Genomic DNA, 24,242 nt, shown 5'->3' with positions numbered 1-24,242 from the left:
AGACAGTGAAAGGTAAGCCTTTAAAACCTTGTACTTACACAGTGAGGTGACCAAAGGGGACTTTAATAAACAGTTTAGTCATCTACCTGTTGGTTTTCCAGATGTGCAGGGTGTCAGGGTCTGTGATGCCCCGTTTGTCAGCCTGCTCCTCCAGGAAGTCAAAGAAGTATTTGACAGCCAGAGGGGGGCGGTCCGGAGGGATGCTGAGGATAGCTTGAAAGAGGTCATCCAAGAACTTCTGAAGAGTTCCCTGTGGAGGAAAAGAAAAAAGGCAGCTCATACATACGTAGACATGGTTTCATGAGATGTGGGGACAATATGGGCCATGAAAACAAGACATAAAAAGAAGACTTAGATATCAAGCTGTGACTTAAGTCTCTTTCTAGTTTTAACAAACAGTCTCTTGTTTCTTGTGTTCACCTTGGTAGACAGCAGGCGTGTCAGGTAGATTTCAGGCAGGACCTTCTTGCGGTGGCTCTGCCTGTGTGACCTCTTGGTCTCCATTAGCTCATCATGAGGTAGGACCTAGAAAAGCAGAGGCAGAGGTCAACATACTGCTCAAAAATTTAGGTAATAAAACCCCACATAAGTAGCTAAATGAATGCTCTACTGTCTCTGCTGTCTCAGTTGTCAGAGGGGAATTTTCTGTTTCTTGCATTAGACACATGATCCAGAAACCACATGATGGTATTTTGAAGCATAAATAATATACAGAATTGAGGAAGTGATGGGAGTTGGGAAATTCTCATGGTTTTCTCTGGTTGCTGTGTACAGGATCATATCTCTGACTTGCTCATACAGGTCTAAATAGGGGATGGGGAAAGAAAGAAGGAGTCAAAATCCACAGACTTGTGTCAAAAAAGGACTACAGAACTGTCCTGTAAAACTAACTATTCAGCCGGCAAATTGTGTTCCAAGGAACTCATTATTCTAAAGTCAAAGGGCCCATATCTTGGCTGACGTTTATAAAAGAGCTTAAGCTGCATTAGTGCTGTCATGTCCTCTCAGCAGCTTTCCTTTTCACCTCCATTCACCCCCATTCTCTCTGTCGTCAGGCCTGCTCCGGGCTGACTAACAGTGGCACACACAGGAAAAGCTCTGGTAATAAACTCAGAGCACACTTATAGAAACATTCTGATTACCTATGTGGAGATACTCACCAAGTGGACATACTTCTCTGTATCCAGATCTTTAACTAAGGAGAAAAAGAAATATATAGCATGAAACAATGTGCAATCAGCAAGGTCGAGACCTGAGAGAATGAGAGGAGACAGGAGGAGGGAGCACAGAGGAGTGTGACAGATAGGCGGGAGAGAAAAAAAACAAGATTGACAGGAGAGCAAGGGAGATAGAGTACATGCAAGAGAAGAAAGTGATTAAGGTGGACTGTGGGCCGGTAGGGGAGGGGAGCTGTCTGAGAGAATGAAAGAGAAAGATTACGAGTGAAAGGAGAGAGAAAAGAGAGAGATTAGGGGAGACAGACACACAGAGTCTGTGATTGGTTCTGGAGCCGGTGTAATGAGATGGTAATGCTCAGCCAACGCTGGGAAAGAGCATTAAACTTGCTGGTTTATATATAGACCTAAACACAAACACACTCATATGCATGCATGAACACGTACGAATACCCAAATACATGTAGACACATGTCCAAATACAAACTCAAAGCAGACACAAATAAATACAGTAAATTATTGTACATACACACACACACACACACACACACACCAGCAAAAACAAAGACAGGCATTTTGTGCAGATACACACACAAACAGTGTAGTGGTGTAGTGTGTTCTCATTACAGCCTGCTCTGCCAGAGATGCTCCTGCCCACCGGGCCTCAGTCCAGACCCTCAACACTGATCACAGGCAGACAGGACAGTGTTTTATATTAGCCAGGGAGCACTACAGGCTCATAACACCCCCTTGGTGCTTTGAAGCCAGAGCCAGGTTTGGTCCACATAAGCCTATTTTTGGCCCAGTGTGAATGAGAGGAGAGGCTTTGATGGACAGAGCCTGAGCAGAACTGAGCTCTGGTCTGGTACTGATTATGTAAGGTAGACCCAAGACAACGAATGGACAAGCCCATTAAAGACTGTATGTAAACTCATCTGTCAACAGGCAGAGCAGTCATTATATTCTGGGTTGAGGCTGGACAATGGGCCAACTTGTGTCGCATTTTTTTCCCTCAAGCTGACATTTGCTAATGGAATACACGGAAAAATAGCTAAATGAAGCGGTGGCATAACTCGTGTGCGAAGCAGGAGAGTATGTGTTGTGATTTATTAGGTGCGAGTGTGTTTAGGTGTCCACTGTGTCTTCTGGGGACGGGAGGGTGTGTGGTTTCATGCAGGTTTACATGAGCGTATCATGTTCTTGTGTTCAACTAAGCATGTGGTGTTTCCTGTGATCGAATGAGTGCGTGTATTTATCCAAGTGTGGGTGAGTGTGTGTGACAAAGGACGGGGAGTGGGTGCATTTGAAGGCGACGTACCTCTCCCCAGGGTGTTGTCTCTCTTGTCTTTCATGCTCATAGCCAGCGATGCCCCCTCTGGGATCTGTGAAGGGAGAGAGGAAGGAGGGAGGTAGGGAGGAAAGACGAGAGAGGACAGAGGGCAAGGGGTCAGGGGTGAGCTTAGGTGCACCAGAACAGTTATTAAGCATGCCCTTGAGGAGAGTGTGGTGTTGAGAGGTGCATATGTTGGTGTGTGTGTCAGTCTTGCGTGCATCTAGAGTGGTGGTAAGTCTGCGGGAGCCTGGCTGGGCTCATTAAAGTCAACCTGTGGTGAAATGGATTGAACAGCCTTGCCAGTGAACCCAGACTGTTAGTACATGCTGCAGCTCACTGCTTTCATAGCTCTGTCCCCATGGCTCAGCAAAAACTAAACAGAGCACTTAACAAGTACAGGTAAAGGGTCAAAGGTCAAGGGTCACTGAACGACTGTTTACTCACATACAAACATACACATAAAGATATTCTTAATGGGATACCAGGCATGACATTGTTATATTTAAAAAAAAAGTGTCTATAAAACTTCACAGTGAGCGTTAAAAATAACACATATTTATTATTTTATTATTTACAATATATGTATTGTAAATTTAATTCAGAATTATTTAATTTCCTGCATTTCTTTAATTATTTATTTAAGTATTTGTAATAATGAATATGTATGTATGCATATTATTACTATTATTATCATTATTAATTTTATTATTAATTTCTCCTTTACCTATTTATTTGTGTGTGGGATAGTATTTTTATGCTGGCTACCTTGTAATGTGATTTTATTCTATGTTAATTTATTGTACAGCACTTTGGTCAGCTTTGGTTGTTTTTAAATGTGCTTTATAAATAAACTTGATTTGATTATAAAATGATGTATATTAAAGTACATTTATTAAATATGTAAGTGATGATTGGTTCATTTCCTGCATTGTAGTATGCAGTGTGTAGTAAATGATTAAAGTACATATTAATTAATGATTAAGCATTATACATATCAGATACAACTTCTTAAGGGCTCATATTATGTCAGTTGTTTCCCATCAGACATGTTTTAAGACATAAAAATACTCTGCTTTGAATAATATTTTTTTCCACAATAAAAGATTATTACAAATTCTTACAATGACATCTAACATCTACTTCTTCTCCCTCATTGAAAAATCCAGAATCTATGAATATGGAAACATTATTCATTTTTAAAGTTTAACTGCTGGACACAAGACGTCTCCTACTTCAATGTAAAGTCCATTGTCAGAATATGTGCACTGTAAGTTTCTTTAGTTTCCACATCACACTTGTGTCAGTTACATATCGGACCACGACTGGCTTCCAGTCTAGTAATCATGTACATCCACGTTATAAACTCAGATTTTAAGGTGAACACAGAGAAACTTACCTCCTTCAACAGATGAATGTGAAAACAAACTCTGCACACACATCATTCTGCACAGTGAAGGTCAAACATCCAAGTGACGTAACAATAAGCAAAACACATTTATGTGACATTAGTTCACAAGAACTCAGCCAAGTATTTAGGTGTCAAACCTGGCTAATAAATTCAAACTTTCATTATTAATGACTTCATCTTTAACAGTTAACAAAACATATAAGTCATTAAAGTCCCCCTCCACTCAAAAATGTGTTTTGCTTATTGTTACTTGAAGTCACTTGAATGTTTGACCTTCACTGTGCAGAATGATGTATGTGTATTTTTTTTCTAACATTGGTCTGCTAAAGTGGTGCTCACCTTAAATCTGAGTTTAAGTCATGTACGTACGTACAGGATTTTGTGACATCACAACTCGGTGGAAGCCAATCATTAGTCCAATGTGCAACTTACTCAAGTGTGATGTGGAAACGTGATACCTCCTGGTCACAAACACTGAGCATGGACCTTTCAGTGTCCAGCAGTTAAACTTTTGAAAAGAATGCTTCAAGGTAGTGTATGCACATCCCAATATGATATCAGGTGAGTGGGCAAAAATGTTACAGTTATGACATAATTGTCATTCATATTACCTGAAACATCGTGATTGTACTTAATAAATTGTCTTTTTGGGAGCATCTATTCAGTGTGCAAGTGCCCTTTTTTCTTGAAACTTTTGAAATGAACAATATTTGCATATTCACAGATGTCATTTTAGGAATTCTTAACAAAAGGTAGGTAATCTTTTTGTGGAAAAAACATATTAGACACAAATTATTATTCCAAGCTGAATATTTTTCTATGTTTTAAAACACGTCTGGAGGCAAGCTTTACATTAATTATCAAAATGTTGTGATCAGTGATTAAATCATGTATGTTGTCATAGTTACTGTTAATTAACAAGTAACTAATTTGAAAATAACATTATTTTGTATTCAGTAATAATTGTTAGACATTACAATTCACTGACGACTAATTATCAACAATAATTTTTTATCTTAAAATGTTACCTAATTACTGTAATAATTACATAAACACACTGTATTCCGTATGTCTAAGTATAAAAACAGCAGCTCTGCTACTACTATGCTGCAGTAAATCTGTACATAAAGAGAAAAGTCATACAGAAGCACCTACAACTAACTGTGTACGGCCACATAGAAACAGAGACTATCCTCACGCCTGTGGACAGCCAGTGACACCATTTATAAGGACTTCTCACCTTCAACACCCTTGCTGTTACTGTGACAATATCAGGGATATACAGGTACACCATTACAACACCCACCACAGTGGTCTCACACAAATACACACACATACATACACACACACCTGGTAATGGAAGACTGTGTTGAGTTTCTTCCTGCCATCCTCCATCACTGAGGAGTTATCCAGGTCCTGCAGAAGCTTACTGTTGCTGCCAGAGTCAAACCACTCTGTGTGTGGGGGGGGGGGTGGGGGTGAGGAGGAGGAGAGTGATATTAAACAATTTCTTCCTAAATTTGGAAAAGAATATGCGAGACAGAGGGCAGCCGTGCTCTGACTCTCCGTGTCACGACCTGTGGAAATATTCTTGAGCCATTAATCAAATCAGCTCTGCAGGCTCCACAGCTTTTGAAAGCAATAACTCTTTGTGATTATGACTGTACACTGTCCTCAATGCATTTTGTCATTTATTATATTGCAGCCTCAGGTTAGTTGAGCTTCATGAGAGGAATTGACCTTTTGCAAAGGAGATTACTATATCTCGGAGGGTTGGCAAGGGGAAAGGATGAAAATAATCAGAGAAAATGTGCTCTTACCCAGGTCTACATCCTCTGCTCGGGGCCACTGGGAGAATGGCAGGTTTTTATAAAAGACCTCTAGGATTTTTTCCTTCACCTGGCCGACTGTGTCTGTATTCATGACCCTGACAGACAGCGAGTCCATGCCACAGCCCTGGAAGGATACGTTGATGTTCTGCAAAAACAAACAGGGAGCAATACATTTCATACTTTGCAAAAATGTGCAAGTTTTGAATTTTAACACGACTGAAACTTTCTGGCAGTCCACTTAGTTGAACGTGTAAGTTTGACATTGAAAGATGAACTGAAAGTGTGTGAGGTATCAGACCTGTGGCTTGGCCTCAACATTCTCGCGGAGCAGCCACTCCTCATTGAGCGTGTAGCGGGCCTTCCCTGTGATGGCGTCTATGGAGCCCTTGTTGATCTGCTGCTTGATTGCACACAGCAGCAGGAAGAACGGCTCACCCACTGTTTCCTGAAGAATGTAGCAGAGAGGTGAAGGTAATTCCTTTTAATCAATCCTACCTCATAACTTTGCTGAGCCTCCTTCTTTTCCATCCTCACCTTGAGGTAACTGTACATGCAGATGGACATCCAGTTGGTCAGCATTTTCTCCACAACAGACTCAGTGCGGCGCAGCATCAGTTTGGGGTTCTTGGAAGCCGAAGCATCAATCAGGTCCACCAGCAGATCTTTCATGATACTGGTGTAGTACTCGAGTTTTCCATGGAGAGCGATGGTGAGCAAAGACGCCAGGCTGCATCTGAAGGGTGAGAAAACAGATTAGCAGAGGAGACAGATGAGCAAAAACATGCTTTTACAAACATGCCCTGTCAGTGTGTGGTCAGTGGAGATTTAAAAAATGACTACATTACAGAAACAACAACAAGGTTTCGTCCTCCCCGCAGTAGTACCTGTGACTGCAGAACTAAATAAAGGCCTGATCTAATGCAGGGAGTGTCTGGGTGAGTAAATCCAGAGGTGCAGGGGATTTCCCTAACAAAGCCCCTTTAATCCAGGAGAAAGGGCCACATTAGTCAGTAAGTGCTGACGCCGAGCTGGGACAGGGATGTGGTCTTGCCTCTGGAATTTTTCTCTGATCCTCCACAATGACTGGTTAGTTTTAGGACATCAGGACCAAAACAGCTACACAGATAAATGACCAAATATTTATAAAACTGGAGCAACCACTTTTCTGAACAGTGAAGATATTTTTGTGCTGTATACAGCAGCTAAATATATACATATATGTGTGTGTGTATATATATATATATATATATATATATATATATATACATATATATACATATATATGTATACATACATATGTATGTATATATATATATATATATATATATATATATATATATATATATACATGTATATGTATATATATACATATATGTATATATACAAACATATATATATATATATATATATATATATATAGATAGATTTATATATATAGATAGATATATATATAGATAGATAGATAGATATATAAGACTACTGCTTTGGTTGTGTAAGTGATGAGGCTGTAGTTTGTGCTTCTGTTGTATTGAAATGTGTTTTAAATGTTTTATCCAATTCATTTAAAAAAAAATTATAGAGGCGTTAAAACATTAAACCTGCATTAACTTTTTGGCCACTGCTCTTTTTCGGTCTCAAACAACTCCTGAGATATATAACTGTATATATATATCTGTATATATATATATATATATATATATATATATATATATATATATATATATATATATTTAGCTTGTATTTGCTCCACTATGTTCACCAGCTAGTCGCTAACTTTGTCTGTCTGCTGCTTGGTCCTGGGCTGGAAACAAGGTTGATGAGAGTCAACCAAAACAGCAAAGTTGTGGGCTGGAAAACCAAAACAATGAGCTGAAAGATGGTAAAACACTCTGTAGAACTGAGGGGAACTGCAGAAGCAGGTGATATTTCTCTGTAGGTGTGTTCCTACAAGCAAAACCTTTCACATACATGTAGTCCTTTGATCAGTTAATTGATTATAGCAGCTTTAAAAACGCCTCACAATCCAATACAACACCACTGCCACTGCTTTAAAAAATGACCACAGAATTGAATTAACATCTTTCTGACAGTGGTTACTAGTATAGTGCAATTAAATCTTGTAAATCTGCAAATTCTACTGATTTAATGACCTAAAGTCAGTCTGGATGAATGTCTTTTCTGTTTCTTGTTTAACTGCCAAACATATATCAGTTGATGCATTTACCTGTCCCGTATAGCAAAGTCCTTCTGCTGTTCCAAGGCGTGGACAAACGTGATCAGGAAGTGCTTGTTATTGAGAAGAGTGGAGAACAGAGTGATGCCCTCCTCTATGTTCGGCCTTGTTGTGTTGGTGGCCTGATGACAGAATGTGGAAGAACCAGTTATTTCTCTGCGTGATTTCACCCAGACTGCATTACACACCCGCTGCAGCCTCCCTAATCTGTACCACCACCTCTTGTCTCGAGTGACCCATCTTGTGAACACCTCATCTTTCTATCACAGCTCTTCCGCCTGCCTCTTCAGGCACCTCCCTCTCCGGTTCTCTCTACAGTGTCTGTATCTCCCGCTCCGGTCCCTGACTGTGTGTGATTGTGTCTAAATGTGCTGAGTCGACTTAATGAATATGGCCTATCTATGGGTGCGACTAAGCAGCAGCGTGATGAAGTCTTCCCTCTGGACTGCAGCCATATGGTGTGGTTTGTAGCCTGACAGAAGGAGAACAGGGGTGTCCATTAAGATAAATGCCCGCCTGTGAGATTTATTTGCTGTGACCTGGAAAACACTTCCTGGGAAGACGATGTGGATCCAAGGCACTTCATCACGGTTAGACAGTCTCCCCCGGCTGCTGACCCAAAACTAGCGCTTCAATCGTTACTTTCTCTCTTCCCTATGTGCACACACACACAATGCACGTGCTTTCACTTTCAGCATACGTTCACACAGAGTTTGTGTGAAAGTGCATGCTCCCTCTCCTACTCCCTCTTTATAACTCTCACTCCCCTCCATTACACACACACAACAACTAGAGATAGATTTCTATGAAAAGCATACTGTTCGGTTGTCCAAGAACCTGCCATCAACTTGGTGGGCGGCGTGTTTTTTTGACAAGCTAAACATTTTTTGTGTCTCGCTCACTAGAAACCAATGAATGATATGCATTAGTATTCATATGCACACACACAAGAGCATGTGAGTTCACACAGACACATACAGTACACTGACATACTCCACACACGCACACATTATAACAAGCATGCAAAAGGCAAAAATGCACAATATGCTTTTCTTTACTACTCATCAACAACATACCCCACTGTGAAACCTTAACAAGCTTCAGTGTGACCCAGTTGAGAAGCAAAGGGGTGAAAAAGAACCCAAATCGAGGCACTCTGGCAGATGAAAGTGCAACCTAACCTAACATCCTAATGGCTTAACCCCTCACCTGCCAGTCCTGCAGCAGCGGGTGGGTCTCTGGCAGCGCTCGAGGGCCCAGACCATCATTCTCGTAGGCGGGCTGGACCAGACTCTTCTCGTAATCTGAACACATCTGAAACACACATAAACACACCGAGAAAACTGTAATACAAAGTCATCTCTGGTTGTAAACACAGGAAGATGGAGAGGACAGGGAAAACAAAAAGATCTGGCCTTTAGACTTTGGCAGTAAATTTGCAGTCTGGACCCAAAGGTCAGAATTTCTTGACAAGGCCCTGAATAGGTGAGCTACATTTGGCTTGGATTCTAATTGTGTCTACGTCTGTGTCTAACACTGTTTTGTGTGTGTGTGTGTGTTTGTGTATAATCTAAGAGAACCAGAAGCTCTCGTGGAAAAAAGGGTCATGAGTAGAGTGTTACGGAGAAACGATACTGAAGCAGCAACACTTGAATTTATGTTTCCCTTCATGCAGCTTTTCAACACCCTCCCCACTAACTTCCTTCACAACAGAAAACAGTGTCCACTGCAATAAACCAGTACGGCTGCCGTTGCGCAAGAGCATGTATACTTGCAAAACAGAGTGTGGGTGTGTGAGCTGAGTGAGGAGTGTGTTTTGAGAAATCAGGGGGAAAGTTTCCTTGTCTCAGTGCCCGCCATTGTTCTGTCTCCTTGAAAATCCATGCCTGTGGTTGGAAGACAAAGCCTGCTGAGTTGTGTCTGTCTGTATCGGTGGAAAAACACCCACCAACAGATAGACCCACAATCTACCTTCAGGGTGGATCACACATCAGAAAAACGCTTACCTATAGAGAATGCATTAACTCTCCTGCAGGGTGCCAAACTGAGCTACACTTTGCTAGACGTCTACTGTGTGTTTAAAAGTTCCAAGGTGAATTTTTATCCTGCATATTACAAGCAGTGGGAAATGTGAAATGGGACATGTAGGGGAAAAAATATTAAAACCCCATTGAGAAAAATGGTATTGTCAGTGTGCCAGGCGAAATCAGATAGCGGGGAAAAAATAGGCTTTCTCACCTTGGGGAAGAACGTGCGTGTGACAAACTGTTTGTACTCCAAAAAGGGGATGCCCTGGCTGCGATTCAGCTCCTTGGTGAGGTCTGTCATGTCCGTCTGCAGCTCTGCAAAGCCTGAAAGGACAAAAAAACAGTAGGGCATGGATCCTGGGACTGTTTTTAAATCACAGTCCTGTTTCTGTCTCCTCAAGCTTCATTTGTTGCCAAGCCAAATGAGTCAGAAATCTGTTCACAGGCTAATGCAATAACTATCAAATTTTCCCAGGCTGCCGTGGGATCTGTAAGAATCTGGCTGACTAAAGAGATTTCAGATCGGACCCAGAAATGTATCATTTAATTTCCTAGACCTAGTGTCATGTTCTGGTTGAATACTAAATGTACCAAACACTGATGCTCTGATCCTCTCTTTTTCTCTCTTCCTCTCTCTCTTTGCCAGATTCTGCAGTCCAGCACGGCATGCAGGCAAATATTTACCAAACAACAATCAGAGTAGCCAAATCCAGTCGGAGGCCCTCATCCAAAACATGTGTGCAGGCTGAGCTTAACATGCTGCGGAAACAGTATCAGCATATCCAGACACTGACTTGAATCTGCATGCTAATATTGTAGCCACTTTATTGGATAGCATGTTCCAAGAGAGGATAATGTTCTGCTCTAATGAGACGCTGGAGATCCCTTTATGGAAAGGCTCTTCCTGTCGCAGGATGAGAGACATATTCGGGTTACAATGCCAGTTTCTTCAGACTGTGTTTGTGTAGAAATAAGGGAATACTAGACCTAGGGGAGTTAAAGCATATTTCATCACTCCTCCAGGTTATTTATCTTCCTGCTCACTAAAGCGTCCTTTAAACCACCAGTCAGTTCACACCGTCAGCTCCTGATTGGATGCAGCAGGCCCGAATACCAAACCTCCCCTCTGCCTCACTTTTCAGACAAATACCAACCCCCCATTCCTGTAACCTGGAATATGTCAATTTCCCATCATCCTTCACTCCCTCCACTTCTTCTTTTATCACATCTTGCGTCTCAGCAGAACTATCCCTCGCTTTTTGCACACTCACCCTGAACTCGTCCACAAATCTATCTGTGTCCTCTGACTAAATAACCTCTCCTCCTCTCCCTCCCACGCCTCTGCTTCTCCCCGGACTAACAGCCCTGACTCCCGCTCCTATCGCTTCCTCCCTCCATTTCTCTTTCTCTATCCGTCCCCCCTATCTCTACACCATAAATCTGGGTGCTCAGACACAAAGTGGCCTTCACACGGCTTTACTCTAATGCCCTAGACACACACAGACACACACACACACACACAGGCCTTGTTCCTACAGGGTAGACACAGCAGAGGCAATGCGGCCACTTGGTCCGTCTTGCGTGTGACTGATCATTTGTCAGACAGTGTTTTATGAGTCACACTTACTAAGCACAAATCTGTCAACTGTTGTATCTCCCTCCCACTTCAGACTAGAACAAATCTCAAACAAACACACATTTTGCACGCATACGCACACACACAAAAGGACGTGCACAAACACAAATATATGTGGTCAATATTTCTGTCTTCCCACAAGCTCTTTTTTCATGTCAATCGACACAAAACATCATTTGAGGTCTAAAAAACTCTACCAGAGCTTGTACAATAGTAGAGGTGTGTGTGTGCGTGTCTCTGCATGGGTTTTTGTGTAAACACACCTTTACGGATTTCATCTCTGATCTGGGACTCCATCTCCTCCATTTGGAGTAGAGTTTTCTGCCAGTAGCGTTCCGCCCTTCGGCTCTTTGTGCAGTACACAACAAGAGCTGAGAAAGACAAAATGCAGTTTATATACAGCATGTTTCAACACAAAGACTGTTATCACTAACAGCTTCCAGTAAATCAGGATGCAATGAATAGGATCAAAAATGAAAAAATTAAGATTTTGAGTTAATGAAATGATGTTCAGAAACGGTTTTATATCACCTTTTGTGAGCCTGTGAAAAATATTTGCAAGAATGTTTCTGACTGTGAGAACATTCAAGTTTGCGAATGTTTTTGATGCACATAGTATTTCAACAGTTGTGTCACATACAAAGTCTAAAAAGAAAAAAAGCATTCTGTGAATATCTGAGAACAGATTCAAAGCAGGAAACTGTGTGAAAATCCACACTGGCACCAATTTTCACCCTTACACCTGCCCTGCACACACACTCACACTACGATTACAGAATAGAGTACACAGACACACATAAGCACACAGACAGAGAAGACAGTGAGGGAAACAGTGGGGTCTTTGTGCTTTGGGTACTGAGGAGGGATGAAGCAATTGCGTGAAACTATGACCCCCGAATTCCTTTTATCTGTTCCACATCTGGAGCATCCATTGCTACAGCAGGCACACATCCATCATCTGCTGGTTAGCATGTGTACACAACCTACCCACAGTGCACAGCAGCAGCAGCACGCAGCACACCACAATGGATACCACAATGGCCAGCTCGCTGCCGCCAAGCTGCACTTTGGCGATGGTGTGACGAAAGTTCCCCACTTGCACCTAGAAATTGAAAGAGGAACAACACATGAGTGGACTGAACTCCTCAAAAACTTGCCTTCTCTTTTGTTTTCTTTTATCGCTTTTCTTCTATGGTTCTCACCATTACCTTTACATGCTAAAGTCATCATGTCATATATATTATTTTATTTCATTTTTTTTGTGCAGCCCACATGGAGACCAAATATACCGTTGCAGGGGTGAAATTTGTCAGAAAAATAACATAACTTCTTACATAAAACAAAAAAACTACAAAAGGCTCCCTTCCCAAAAAACTAAACTCAAGTGTTTCATCATCCAACTAAAAGAAGTCATAAGAGATGAAGGACATTTTATATATCCCTTAAATCATCATATATAGAACAATAAAATTAACTTAAATCACATAACAAACAAAGCTTATCTTCTTAAGGGAGCCCATTAAACCAACCCCACCTATAGCTAATAGTAGTGTACCTGAACCTAAATAACATAAACTTAAATTCTGCTTCACATAATGCTCCAAACTTAAGTTGTCTTGATGAGGCAATAATTTAGATCTGTAACAGACCGTCGTTCCAACACAGGAAACATTTGCGTTTTATGAATTTTACCATACACTAAACAAATTAAAGATGAAATCTCACTAGTCCAGGACGCCCATGTACAATACACCAAGTATAAGATCCTTTGGGTGAGCTGCTGCTCAGATATTGTCACAAGTCTATGCCAAAGCTGTGCAAAGATGCAAGAATACGAGAGATGTGATCTGTTTTACTAAAGTTTTTTAAAATGGATAAGCTGGAGACAAGCAATTGACTTATAGTAGCAGTAAAGAGAATTACAGTAGTCGGAAATACAGGCATGGACTTCTTTCTCACGATCTGCTGCTGTTAACCTCCCTGGATACTTGGAGTCAAATATAATCCTTTGTTGTGTTTTTTCTTAAAAATTCAGCATTATACTATTGTAAACTGTAATACAGTGTAAAAATGCATGCAGTATAATAATAATAATATATCATGGCAGTTCTTAATGGGAACGCAAGTGCCTGCAGACATGCACATATGCGCAGATGCATAATTGTTTTCATGGACACAGGTGCAGACACAGAAAAAAATCACACACTGTAGATTTTGAAAAATGGTCTCTCACTGCACCGTGCTGGTGGAGTCACCCAGTTCAGAGTAACCCAGATGTGACAAGAAAATGACTTTCACTTCTGCCTTCTGATTAGTCAGCAGGGTCTCTGTGGTCCCTCCTCACATCTTTCCCTCTCCTTCCCCAATCTGAACATACTTAATAAAAAGAGCCTCAGTTAAAAAGCCAGACCAAATCCCTCTAACACTGGTCTTACTATGAGGGGGAAACTGGCTCACTGGGCTCCCTCCTTCTTTTCTCATTCCCTCTTTCTCTTTCTGGTCCAGGAATTTATTTACCAAGACCAGTGAGAGAGGGCCTTCTTCCAGAGACTGCACCACTCAAGTCTAGTGTAATGGAGGGGAAAATGCTATTGTTCCATGTTCCTGTTTCGCTTGGGGTACCAAAAAAAACAAACAAAAAAAAACACTGCTTCCCCACATCCATTTTCTGCAGTTCAGCTCCACTTCAGAGCCAAGCAAAATGCAAGCATGTAAAAATAGATCTGCCACCGAAAGTAAGTGAGGAAACACAAATGGCCATAAGCCATACAACAGCCCAACATATTTGCATTTATTCAAATGCGCTGACACAAAGGAAAATGGACATGCGCTCTGTTTATGCCCCTGTTGAATGTGCACACTAATCATCCTCACTGCTCACACGCAGGCAGCCCACCCATTTGTGTTATGACATCTCATTTGACCCTTGCCCTGCCTTTATGTCTTTGCTAATTGCCTGTGTTATTCACAGACATCCTGAGAGACAGAGGTGTGTGTGTGTGTGTGTGTGTGTGTGTGTGTGTGGGGGGTACAAGAATGAGCCACAGGTACCAAAGAGAGAGAGAGAGAGAAGGAGAGAGAAAGAGAATGAGGGAGGGAGGGAGGGAGGGAGGGAGAGAAAGAGAATGAGGGAGGGAGGGAGGGAGGGAGGGAGAGAAATAGAATAGCTCTCCTATTTCTGTCAAAGTGGGGAAATGGTTCTTACAGTACAACTCAACTGACAGACAGAGACACACTAACATATGTTTCTGAGCTATTTCAGCAAGCCACTCACAGTTTAGCTCAGTTTAAAAATAGATGAATGCTTTCCCCTTTTAATAAAGCCCTATCAAAACAGACCAGAATGGACAACAACAGATGGGAAACGTGGGTAGAGAAAAGCAAGTGTCTGGTTTTATCAGGACAGTGCAGGGCTCGACCACATCTTGATTAAGACCGTTAATAGTGATGGTGAGAACTTGGAGACAAAACAAAAACACAAGCGAGGAGTGAGATCATCACTGAGTCAGAAGACTTGGGTCTCGCTGAGAGCCGATAGTGTCTGTGTGATAGGCGTTTGTGTCAGTGATGATAGAGGGACTGATTAAGGATTAAAGAGATAAAGGGGACGTGGTAAACATTGCAGTGTTCTACTGTGGCACCACCCCCACTAACTGCTGATTCATGGCGGCATGCTCAGAGACTACAAACCATTCATAATGCATGGAGAGAGACCTGTGCAGAACAAATTTGTTTCAATGGACACCACAGATGGTCTGGATTCTGACGTTTTGCTTGAGTACTGCGTGACAGATGGGTGATATCCTTAAATTATCAGGGTCTATCTAACAACATTTTCAACACGAGGTTGTATGTGTTTTTGTATTTTATTGTGGTGTTTTACATGCTTGTGTACTTACAGTGACAGGCAGCTCGCTCTCGCTGGAGCTCAGCAGTCCGTTGATGGTGCAGTGGAACAGCTGGTCATTATGGAAGCTGATGTTACAGGGATAGGAGCCAACCATCACAGAGTATTCCTCCGGCACCAGCTCCAGATCGCTCGGCCCTTTCTGCTCCAGAAACGAACAAAAACAGCCGTCAGCGGGTCAGTGGTAAGAGACCAGAGGGGGTCTGGTTTGAACAGGCACAGATAACATTCATAAAGACCAAAACAGGTTTAACCCACACATATGTGCAGACACATACGCATTCTTGTATACACACACACAGAAACCGAGCTGCGGCAGGCCTGTGACACAGCTGTGACACAGAGGAAGCCAGCAGAAAACTCATCTAGTTTGGGCTAGAGTTCAGCTTAAAGCAGCAAACATTCCCGCTGCCTCTCTCACATGGCCAGGGAAATTTCTACAAACAAACTCGCTGACAGTCATCTCTGCCTCTGCCCAAAATAATATTCTCAGGGCCTTTACAGGAGACTGTTGGAATAAACTTTTAAGCCCTTTTTTATCAATCCAACTCTGTCCTGTGTCAATCCAAGCCCCGCCTCTCACAACTAACTTCTATTTTAATTAAGGGGCACTCCACCAAAGTTCAGTTTACTAGTCATGAAGAGTACTACTCAACCTGTTGTACAAATGACAGAAACAGAAACAAACAACAAAACAGTTGCACAATGTCTTCTGTGGCTCAGGAGGGAGCATTCTAAGATCTGGAAAAATTACTCTAAGGTTTAATGAAAGATGCTCTTAAGTTCATCATTGGAAATGTAGGATCCAGTGTTTTTTCAGAGCTTGTTCCATACTAGAGAGTAAATCCCGGGATATCTCAGCCTCTGCTGCTTCTATTTGACCTGTTTTTGTCTCTCTAAAGTCCCCAAACTCTCTGGCAGAGCAATACTAAATCACTGGAATACCCCTTTAATGTGAATAGCATCAAGTCTCTATGGATTTCTACTTAGCAAGTCTCCATACTTAATTTACAGTTAACAGAACATGAGGCTATAAGATTGTACAATATGTTTTTTTAAAGATTACTTTTTTGCCTTTATTTGACAGGAACAGCTGAAGAGAAACAGGAAGTGTGCGAGAGGGCTGGTGGGGGTGGGGTGACATGCAGCAAAGGGCTGCAGGCTGGATTCAAACCCAGGTCACGGCAGTAAGGACTCAGCCTTGTACATGCGGCGCGCGCACTCTACCAGGTGAGCTACTGGGGCGCCGCTAAGATTATACAGTATGTTCAGTGAATGTTTAATTCACAGGACACTCAGATTGGTTCTACAGGAAAATCTCTGGTTGCAACTTGGCTCTTATTTTTAGAGGTTTGGCCATCATTGTAGTCCCAAAAGTGACTGCTGGGATCAGGGAATGCGGCAACATTGCTACAACTTAGTTCGAAAGGGCAAGAAACATGACTGGACAGACGATCAGACAGGTTGTAAACAAGCCAACAGTTTAGCTACATATCTAAAACTCTGTATTTGGAGCTAAAACAGAACCAGGAAGCCTGTAAAATCTGATGGATGTTTCAAACTGAATCATTTGACTATTCTCCTTTGTTTTCTCTTCTAAATAAGTTTGGTTAACCTAGGGGACTTCTTTTTAGCAATATCAGCATGCCTAGATAGCTGCAATTAACTTGTATGTACCATGTTATTATAAATATATAAGAATAATGGCCACCCACAACTACAAAAATAATTTGTATGAAACTGCAATTTCCCTTTAATAAAAGAATGACAAGTGAGGAAGTGTGTGTGTGTGTGTGTGTGTTCATCCCCAGTGTGCTTCCTTGCTTTGATTACACCCTTAGGGCCCTGTCCTGTCCCTACTGCAGGATGCCACCCCCTGGGTCTCTGTCAACAAATGCTTCCTAACACAACACAACACACACACACACATTACATACACATTCGTCATACACACATACAGATACAAAGAGCATCAAACTATCATACAAAATATGTATAAACATATTGTAAAATATACTGTATAACCTCCATATTCAACACAACATTTTCACACACCAAAACAATGGATTCTAGAGGCCAAAACAGGATGAAAGCAAACAAAACCCACCCACATTCCAGCTCAGGTCCTTAATATAGGTTCTGGCTGACTAACAAGCTCCCTATTAAACAAACACACACATTCTCTCTCCAGTCTCTTTCCCCCCTTCAGGTCCACCACAAGTAGAATCCACCTTCCTAAAGAAAACAGGAAACGACAGACGAGTCACCCAAGTAGAGAGGCTGAGGCAGCGATTCCTGCAGGGGCCTCATCCTGACACACACAAACACATCAAGAGGAAGCTGCATTATGTTCAAACTTCCCTGTCTGTGCTGTTAGCATATGCATGTCATACAAGGTGTCACAGCTGGCAGCCCTTTAGGGTGATGAATCCATGCAGACAGGTGCTTAGATCAGCCAGACCATAGGAACAAGGGACCTCCCACTGAGCTGCCACTGCATCCTTCCCCCCTCGGACCTCCACCAGAAATCCACACGTTTCAGTGAAAGTGGGCCTTTGATGTTTTTTATGCGCCTCTGGTTTATGTGAATATGAATAAAGGAATGTTCAGCCTTGTCTGTTATTCACAGTGGGGGCAGTCTGTTTACAGCAGTGGTGCTTTTGAAGCCAAGAAACAAGCAACCCTAAGAAAATACCATCACTTGTTCTATGTAGACTTTGAACATGGAATTTCCAAGTGTTTTCTGCTGATAGTAACTTCAAGTTTGACTGTTTTTCTCACAAAAAAATGTCGACTTGTCACTGTTTTTGTCCGATTTCTCGCTCTAGGGATGGCATTGTTGGTTGGTCAGTTCACGTCTTTGGTCCAGACTGAAATATCTCAACAACTATTATAGATAGTTGTTCAGACATTGTACAGGTACTCATGGTCCCCAGAGGATGTAGTCTCCTTTGGTTATCCTTTTACTTGTCATCTAGTGAAACCATGAGGTCAATGGTAATGGCTGTTACTTAAACATGTTCTAAGCTTACCTAAAAAGTTAAGTAATTCAAACTACTACTATACTATACTACTATAACTACTGCTTTTACCAACCACACAATATATAGTATATGTAATCAATAAAACAGCACCCTATACCCATCCAATTAGTGGTGAACATTTGACTTATCAGGAAACCACCATAACAGTGAAGCACTAATCTGAACTACCTGTCTCAGCAGTGTCACTCACATTGATGATGAGTGTCAGTGGCTCTCCAGGGTGGTGTTTAATCAGCTTCTCCTTGTTGGCAGTGAAGAACTGAGGATCCTCCACGTACTCCAACAGGAAGTGACCTTTATGAGGCTCCCCCTCCTCTTCCTCTGGCTCGCTGTCAAAGGAGGAGGGGCTGTCACCCGTGTAGAGGACTCCATTCAGGAAGAACTGCACCGAGGTCTGCTGGGACTGGCTGGATGCATGGGATGGGCAGGTAATCATGGAGGGGGAGACCACTGTGCAGTGCTGAAGAAGGACCAGAGAGGACAAGGTAGCTTAAAATGCATTTTCCATTTACCTATCAGATCGTTAATGACATCATCTACCTGCAACATAATTAATTTTAAACTGTCAATTTGTGTATCTTTCTTAACGGAATAGTTTGACATTTTGGGAAATATGCTTATTCACTTTCTTGGAGTGAAGAGAGAGAGTTAGATGAGAAAATCCATACCAAAGGTAAAAAAATCAGCCTACCAGCAACATACAGCTCACTAAGTACATTTAACATGTTATATTTCATTTGTTAAGTTCATACAAAATGTGTAAGAATTACAATTTGTAGTTTTATGGGGGTTATTTGCGAGGCAATATCTTGGCCGGTGCAGTGACTTCCTGACACTTTAGTTACCTTTATTTACCTTTGTTACCTTTGGACAGACGGAAGGCTACCTGTTTTCCCCCTGTTTCGAGACTTTATGCTAAGCTAAGCTAACCAGTTGCTGGCTGTAGCTTCATATTAAACCAACAAATAGGAGAGCAGTGTTGATCTTCTCATCTAACTATCTGCAAGAGAGCAAATGAGCATAATTCCCAAAATGTCAAAATAGTCCTGTATGTTTTTTGGGTTGCTAGAAGTGTGATGACTTTCTTACACAGGGTAAAAAAGGAAACACTAGCTGATTACTCACTGTTTGTCCAATTCCCAGCGCCTGCATGGTGACACTCTGCACCAGATCAAAACCCTGGCCTGTCACTGTGATGGTCCTGCCACCACTGTGACACACACACACACAGACAAACAAGTAGACAGAGAGTCACATCTCAGCCATGATAGAAATATGCCAAATTCATACTGGGATACAAATACTTTGGGACACTGCACCACAATAAGAGATAAACAGGGGACCAGATAATAATGCAAAACAGTTTGACTGCAGTGAAAATCCACTTGCACGTCATCAAAGACATGCCATCTACCCTGTCACACACATGCTGCTATTTAGAACACAATAGGGAGAAAATGCTGCACATCAGGATGACATTACAATAACGACTTATGTCAGTGACTCTGGGAGGTGAACCGCAGAGTTATCCAGCTTGAGATGTTTAAGACATTTTGGTTTTAATGCTTGTGGTGTGTATAGCAGTCTACCTACCTGAGGTAGCTCTTTTTGGGGTGGATGAAGCTGATGGTGGGGTTCTTCTCATAGGTGTAGGTGGCGCTGAGCTCGGCACTTAGACAGGGAAGGTTTTCAAACTCCACACACACTGCCACTGAGTCAGTGTGTGCCTGTAAGGCTGGAGGCATGGTGCACTCAATGGTTTCATCTGTTTTCCTAAAAAATGTGGAAAACATTGTAACCGCACATCTTGTGATGTCTACAAGTGTTCAAACCACAAAATGTTTCCTCTTAGATTAAAAGTTATGTTTATTGCAGTTGGATGGCAGATTTTCATACAAGCACTCTTTTGAAATACACACTACTTTAGCTATGCAGAGCAGCAGATTTTAAACTTGACACTTAAGTCAAAAATATGAGGACTTGAGACTTGACTTGGGCTTTACTGAGACTTTACTTACTGGAGCTTTGAAAGCAAAAAACTTTCAAGTCTCAAGTTCTGCCCCCCCCCCCCAGCTTAATGCAAGCCATGCATAGCCACACAGCTTGAAGACAACATTTGGTGTCAGCTATGTAAAAAAAACTATCAATACAAGGAAAGCACCTTCAAATGTTGTGTCATTTAGAGCATTAAGAGACATGAAGACTTGCTGCTCTATCAGACTTGAGACTTGACCTGGACTTGCCTCAAAGACTACAAGCAATTTAAAATAAGTACTCACTCTGTGATGCTACATTCCAGCGTGTTGTTGACCATGACTCTGACCTGAGAGCCAATGTCCAGGTGTTCCCCCCTGATGGACACTCTAGTTCCTCCAGCACGAGAGCCCTTCCTCGGCTCCATCGACAGCAGCTTTGGAACCTGAATACAGACGAGAGATACAGCACATGACATCAGATGTACCACTAGACATCTGACAGCTGCTGTCACTGGAAAAGATAGGCTTACTTAAAACTGTGTTTGTGCTCTATGATGCTTTTCCTGACACCAAATAAAATCTTTCCTCATCCTTTGAGGTTCAAATATCTTGTCTTTGCAGATTGGTTTAGACAGCTGCTGACTATTACAGTAAATTACTGAAGAAAACTCTGAAGACAGCCCATGCTGCAGTATGTTAAAGTGCTACTGAAGCCAACAGGCCTTTGGGCCCAAGCTTGCAGTACAGCTATACTGGTAAGAAGCAATAATGTTCAAGCATACACAAGAAAAACTGCACTGTACACGCAGTCATATATGCACATGCAAACACACACACACGCACACACACACACAAAGGCTCCTGGGGCGAAGATGAATATCCCTGTCCAGCTCTGCAGCTACCAGCATCAGCATTCCTGCTCTTCCCAAACTTTCTATCCCCGCCATGAACCTCGCCTCCAGGGAAACCTCTTATCCTCACTGACAGGATTCACTTCCTCAGTATGCACGGATGGAGGAGACCTATTGTGTGTTTGTGTGTCAGAGTGGGCGTAAGGAGGCAGATGTTTCCGTCTAAAGGTTCGAGGAAGGAGATGCAGTAGAGACGCATATCCTGTCTCCAAAACAATTTTCTCTTTCTCCCACATCGTCTCCTCAACACCCCGTAGTAAAAAACCCTCTCACACTGAGCATCTCAGAGTTGGATAAGGAATCCAGAGAGGAGTTCCCACAACAGTATAATGTTTGTTGTTCTGGATTTTCCTTATCCTCATGTATCAAGGAGGGCTTCAAGATTGGGGTGATTTCTCTGTGGGATGACTCACAGGCAGAGCCGCTCTAAGAAGCCATTGAAATAATAGACCGTTCCAGCACTGAATTATAAAAAACTCTTCTGTCTATAAACAAAAAGACACAAATGGTTTATATGGGTATTTCCACTGGATGAATACTCAAAATCCAATGGGAGACTGTGTGGGTCGAGGTCCATTAACACAATGCTGGCTAGCTCGCCTTAACCAGTGATGAATTCAGAGCAAAGGGACATTCCAACAATCGCCATATTTGTTTTTGCTGGCAGCGAGTGCAGAATGACAATGGTGCTTATTTGCAGCTCAGATGAACGTTTGAAGAATCCCACACACTCGCATTCTTCAGAATCATAAAATGCATCTGTTAACACTCAACTGACACACTTGGGAAGGTTTTCCCAGTGGGGAACAAGGAACAAGAGAGCATATAAGAAGAAGAATGTGGAGGGAGAGACAGATCGAATAGACAGCAAAGATCAGCAGAAGGGTAGATGTCTGGAGAATACTCACTAAGTATGAGAAGCTCTCCTTTGACGTCCCCATCTCACTCGGATCCACATCCACTTGGACAATATCTGTCCTGTCATGTTGCGACCGCCCAGTTACACACACCAGCCTGGGGAATTTAAAAAGAGTGTGACCTCCTTGTTTGGTTGTCAAAACACCATAATCAGACATCGGTTAATAAAAAGAAACAATGATCATGGAAAAGAACACTCAAAAAAGCAGCTTATAATTTTATTTTAATAAACTAATTTGAAATAAAGGAGTTGCTCAACTCAAATTGAAAGTGAGGGGAACCAATATGAAGATGAAGAAAGAGATTTTGATCATGACTGCTAAACAAAGACACATAATTAGTCTTGGAGAAATGGTGGTTATGAACTAATTCATCAAACCATATTGCATTTACATATGGAATCCAATAAAGCCTTGCAGTATCTGATATCAGGAGATGTAAAGTTCAAAGCTCCTCAGACCAGATGTGTCTAACCACAGAGGAGATTAAGGGGCTGCTGCGGCTTGTTCTCTCGCCTCCTGGCTGTGATTAAGCCTTGTGTCATCAGTGCACACTCTACAGGGACGTCTCATATTAATGACACAGTGGTTTCCCGAGGCACAGGGATCTACTGTTCAGGGGCCTCACTGGGATACATGTACTGGGGGGTAACACAACCTTTATCACCTCACATGATCCCCTTCCAGCTTGACACCCTGTCGGTTTATTTAGTCAGGTGCCTGGTGCCACAATGGTTATAAATTCTCAGCAAGTGATCGTATGATTGACAGAGGAACTGTAGGGAATTTACATAAGCGGAGGAGCTGTGTTTTATGTAGGAGGACCTGGCAGGACATACGGTAAGATGAGGCTAGGCTGGACAGAGTTGGGCTTGGCTGGGGTCAAGCTGTCAGGTTTGAGACTAGGGAGAAAGCTGTGTCTGAGTTTTTAAATGTCAGGCCTGATACTACTCAAAGAAATTCTCTGTTTTAACCGAACCCAAGCTCAAACCACTGCAGAATTTAATGAGCCCAATTAAAACATGGGTTTTCTTTATAAGCCCAAATAGCTGTTAAAACTATTCTAAAATAACCTGCAGTATCAGCCATCTGTTGATAGCAGGGTCTACATTTCTGCTCATTAATTACTTGAGCATCAGTTAAAGAATGTCGTTACACTCAGATTACACTCCTGTCAGTTACGTGGCACAAGGGCAGAAGCGCACCTGTTTGAAAAAAATGCATCATTTCACGTGCGCTGATTTTGGGAAAAAAATAAATAAAAAATAAAAAAATAAAAAAATGAAGCATCACTATTCACAGATTTAAGCCTGAGGAAAACAAGAGAAATTGGAGCCTGAATCAGCCTGAACCTATAGGGTTGCTTCAGGCCTAACTGGATTCAGGCTGAGAATCAAGCTGTTATCACATCACATTATGAGATATCTGCTATTGAACCATAATTTTGAGCATTATTCTGTGCAAAAAAGACAAACATAAAAACAATATTTCTTGAAGAGTACAGACAAAGGCTTATCAACAAATAGAAGGTATGATGAAGTCAGCCTGTAGCAGTACACATACGCTGGGTGTGTCAGGGTTTCTGCAGGGTTTACCAAGTTAAATTTAAGACTTTTTAAGACCTTTTTAATAGCACAGTGAATGCAGTTTAATACCTGTTTCAGCATCATACCAGCCAAAGTATGAAAGTATGATGGAAACCCAGTAGGGACGCTATGGCCTTAGAGTTATTTATCATTATATCACATCTTTTTCCCTGTACTTCCCTGCAGTTAGGGCTGCAACTAACGATTATTTTCATTATCGAATATTCTGACAATTATTTTCCCAATTAATAGTATAA

At 41.8% G+C, this 24,242-nt stretch overlaps 1 protein-coding gene across 1 annotated transcript in view; it reads right to left on the bottom strand.

Annotated features, from left to right (window-relative positions):
• The window catches only part of plxnd1 (plexin D1), a 63,155-nt gene that overhangs the window by 6,619 nt on the left and 32,294 nt on the right, over positions 1–24,242 (bottom strand). The window contains exons 14-32 of the mRNA XM_044211965.1: positions 22,391–22,496; positions 20,875–21,014; positions 20,189–20,368; positions 19,721–19,805; positions 18,786–19,055; positions 15,544–15,693; positions 12,632–12,746; positions 11,908–12,015; positions 10,220–10,332; positions 9,191–9,295; positions 7,973–8,103; positions 6,283–6,481; positions 6,047–6,193; positions 5,737–5,893; positions 5,267–5,370; positions 2,494–2,557; positions 1,161–1,195; positions 421–525; positions 87–250 (exon numbers count right to left, since the gene is read on the bottom strand). Of these exons, the coding sequence (XP_044067900.1) occupies positions 87–250; positions 421–525; positions 1,161–1,195; positions 2,494–2,557; positions 5,267–5,370; positions 5,737–5,893; positions 6,047–6,193; positions 6,283–6,481; positions 7,973–8,103; positions 9,191–9,295; positions 10,220–10,332; positions 11,908–12,015; positions 12,632–12,746; positions 15,544–15,693; positions 18,786–19,055; positions 19,721–19,805; positions 20,189–20,368; positions 20,875–21,014; positions 22,391–22,496 (2,478 nt within the window). The remainder of the gene's footprint in view (positions 1–86; positions 251–420; positions 526–1,160; positions 1,196–2,493; positions 2,558–5,266; positions 5,371–5,736; positions 5,894–6,046; positions 6,194–6,282; positions 6,482–7,972; positions 8,104–9,190; positions 9,296–10,219; positions 10,333–11,907; positions 12,016–12,631; positions 12,747–15,543; positions 15,694–18,785; positions 19,056–19,720; positions 19,806–20,188; positions 20,369–20,874; positions 21,015–22,390; positions 22,497–24,242) is intronic.

Source organism: Siniperca chuatsi, linkage group LG10 (assembly GCF_020085105.1).
Source record: "Siniperca chuatsi isolate FFG_IHB_CAS linkage group LG10, ASM2008510v1, whole genome shotgun sequence".
Classification (NCBI taxonomy): domain Eukaryota; kingdom Metazoa; phylum Chordata; class Actinopteri; order Centrarchiformes; family Sinipercidae; genus Siniperca; species Siniperca chuatsi.
The sequence above is the reverse complement of the archived record's forward strand: the minus strand, read 5'-3'. Positions and strand labels throughout refer to the sequence as shown.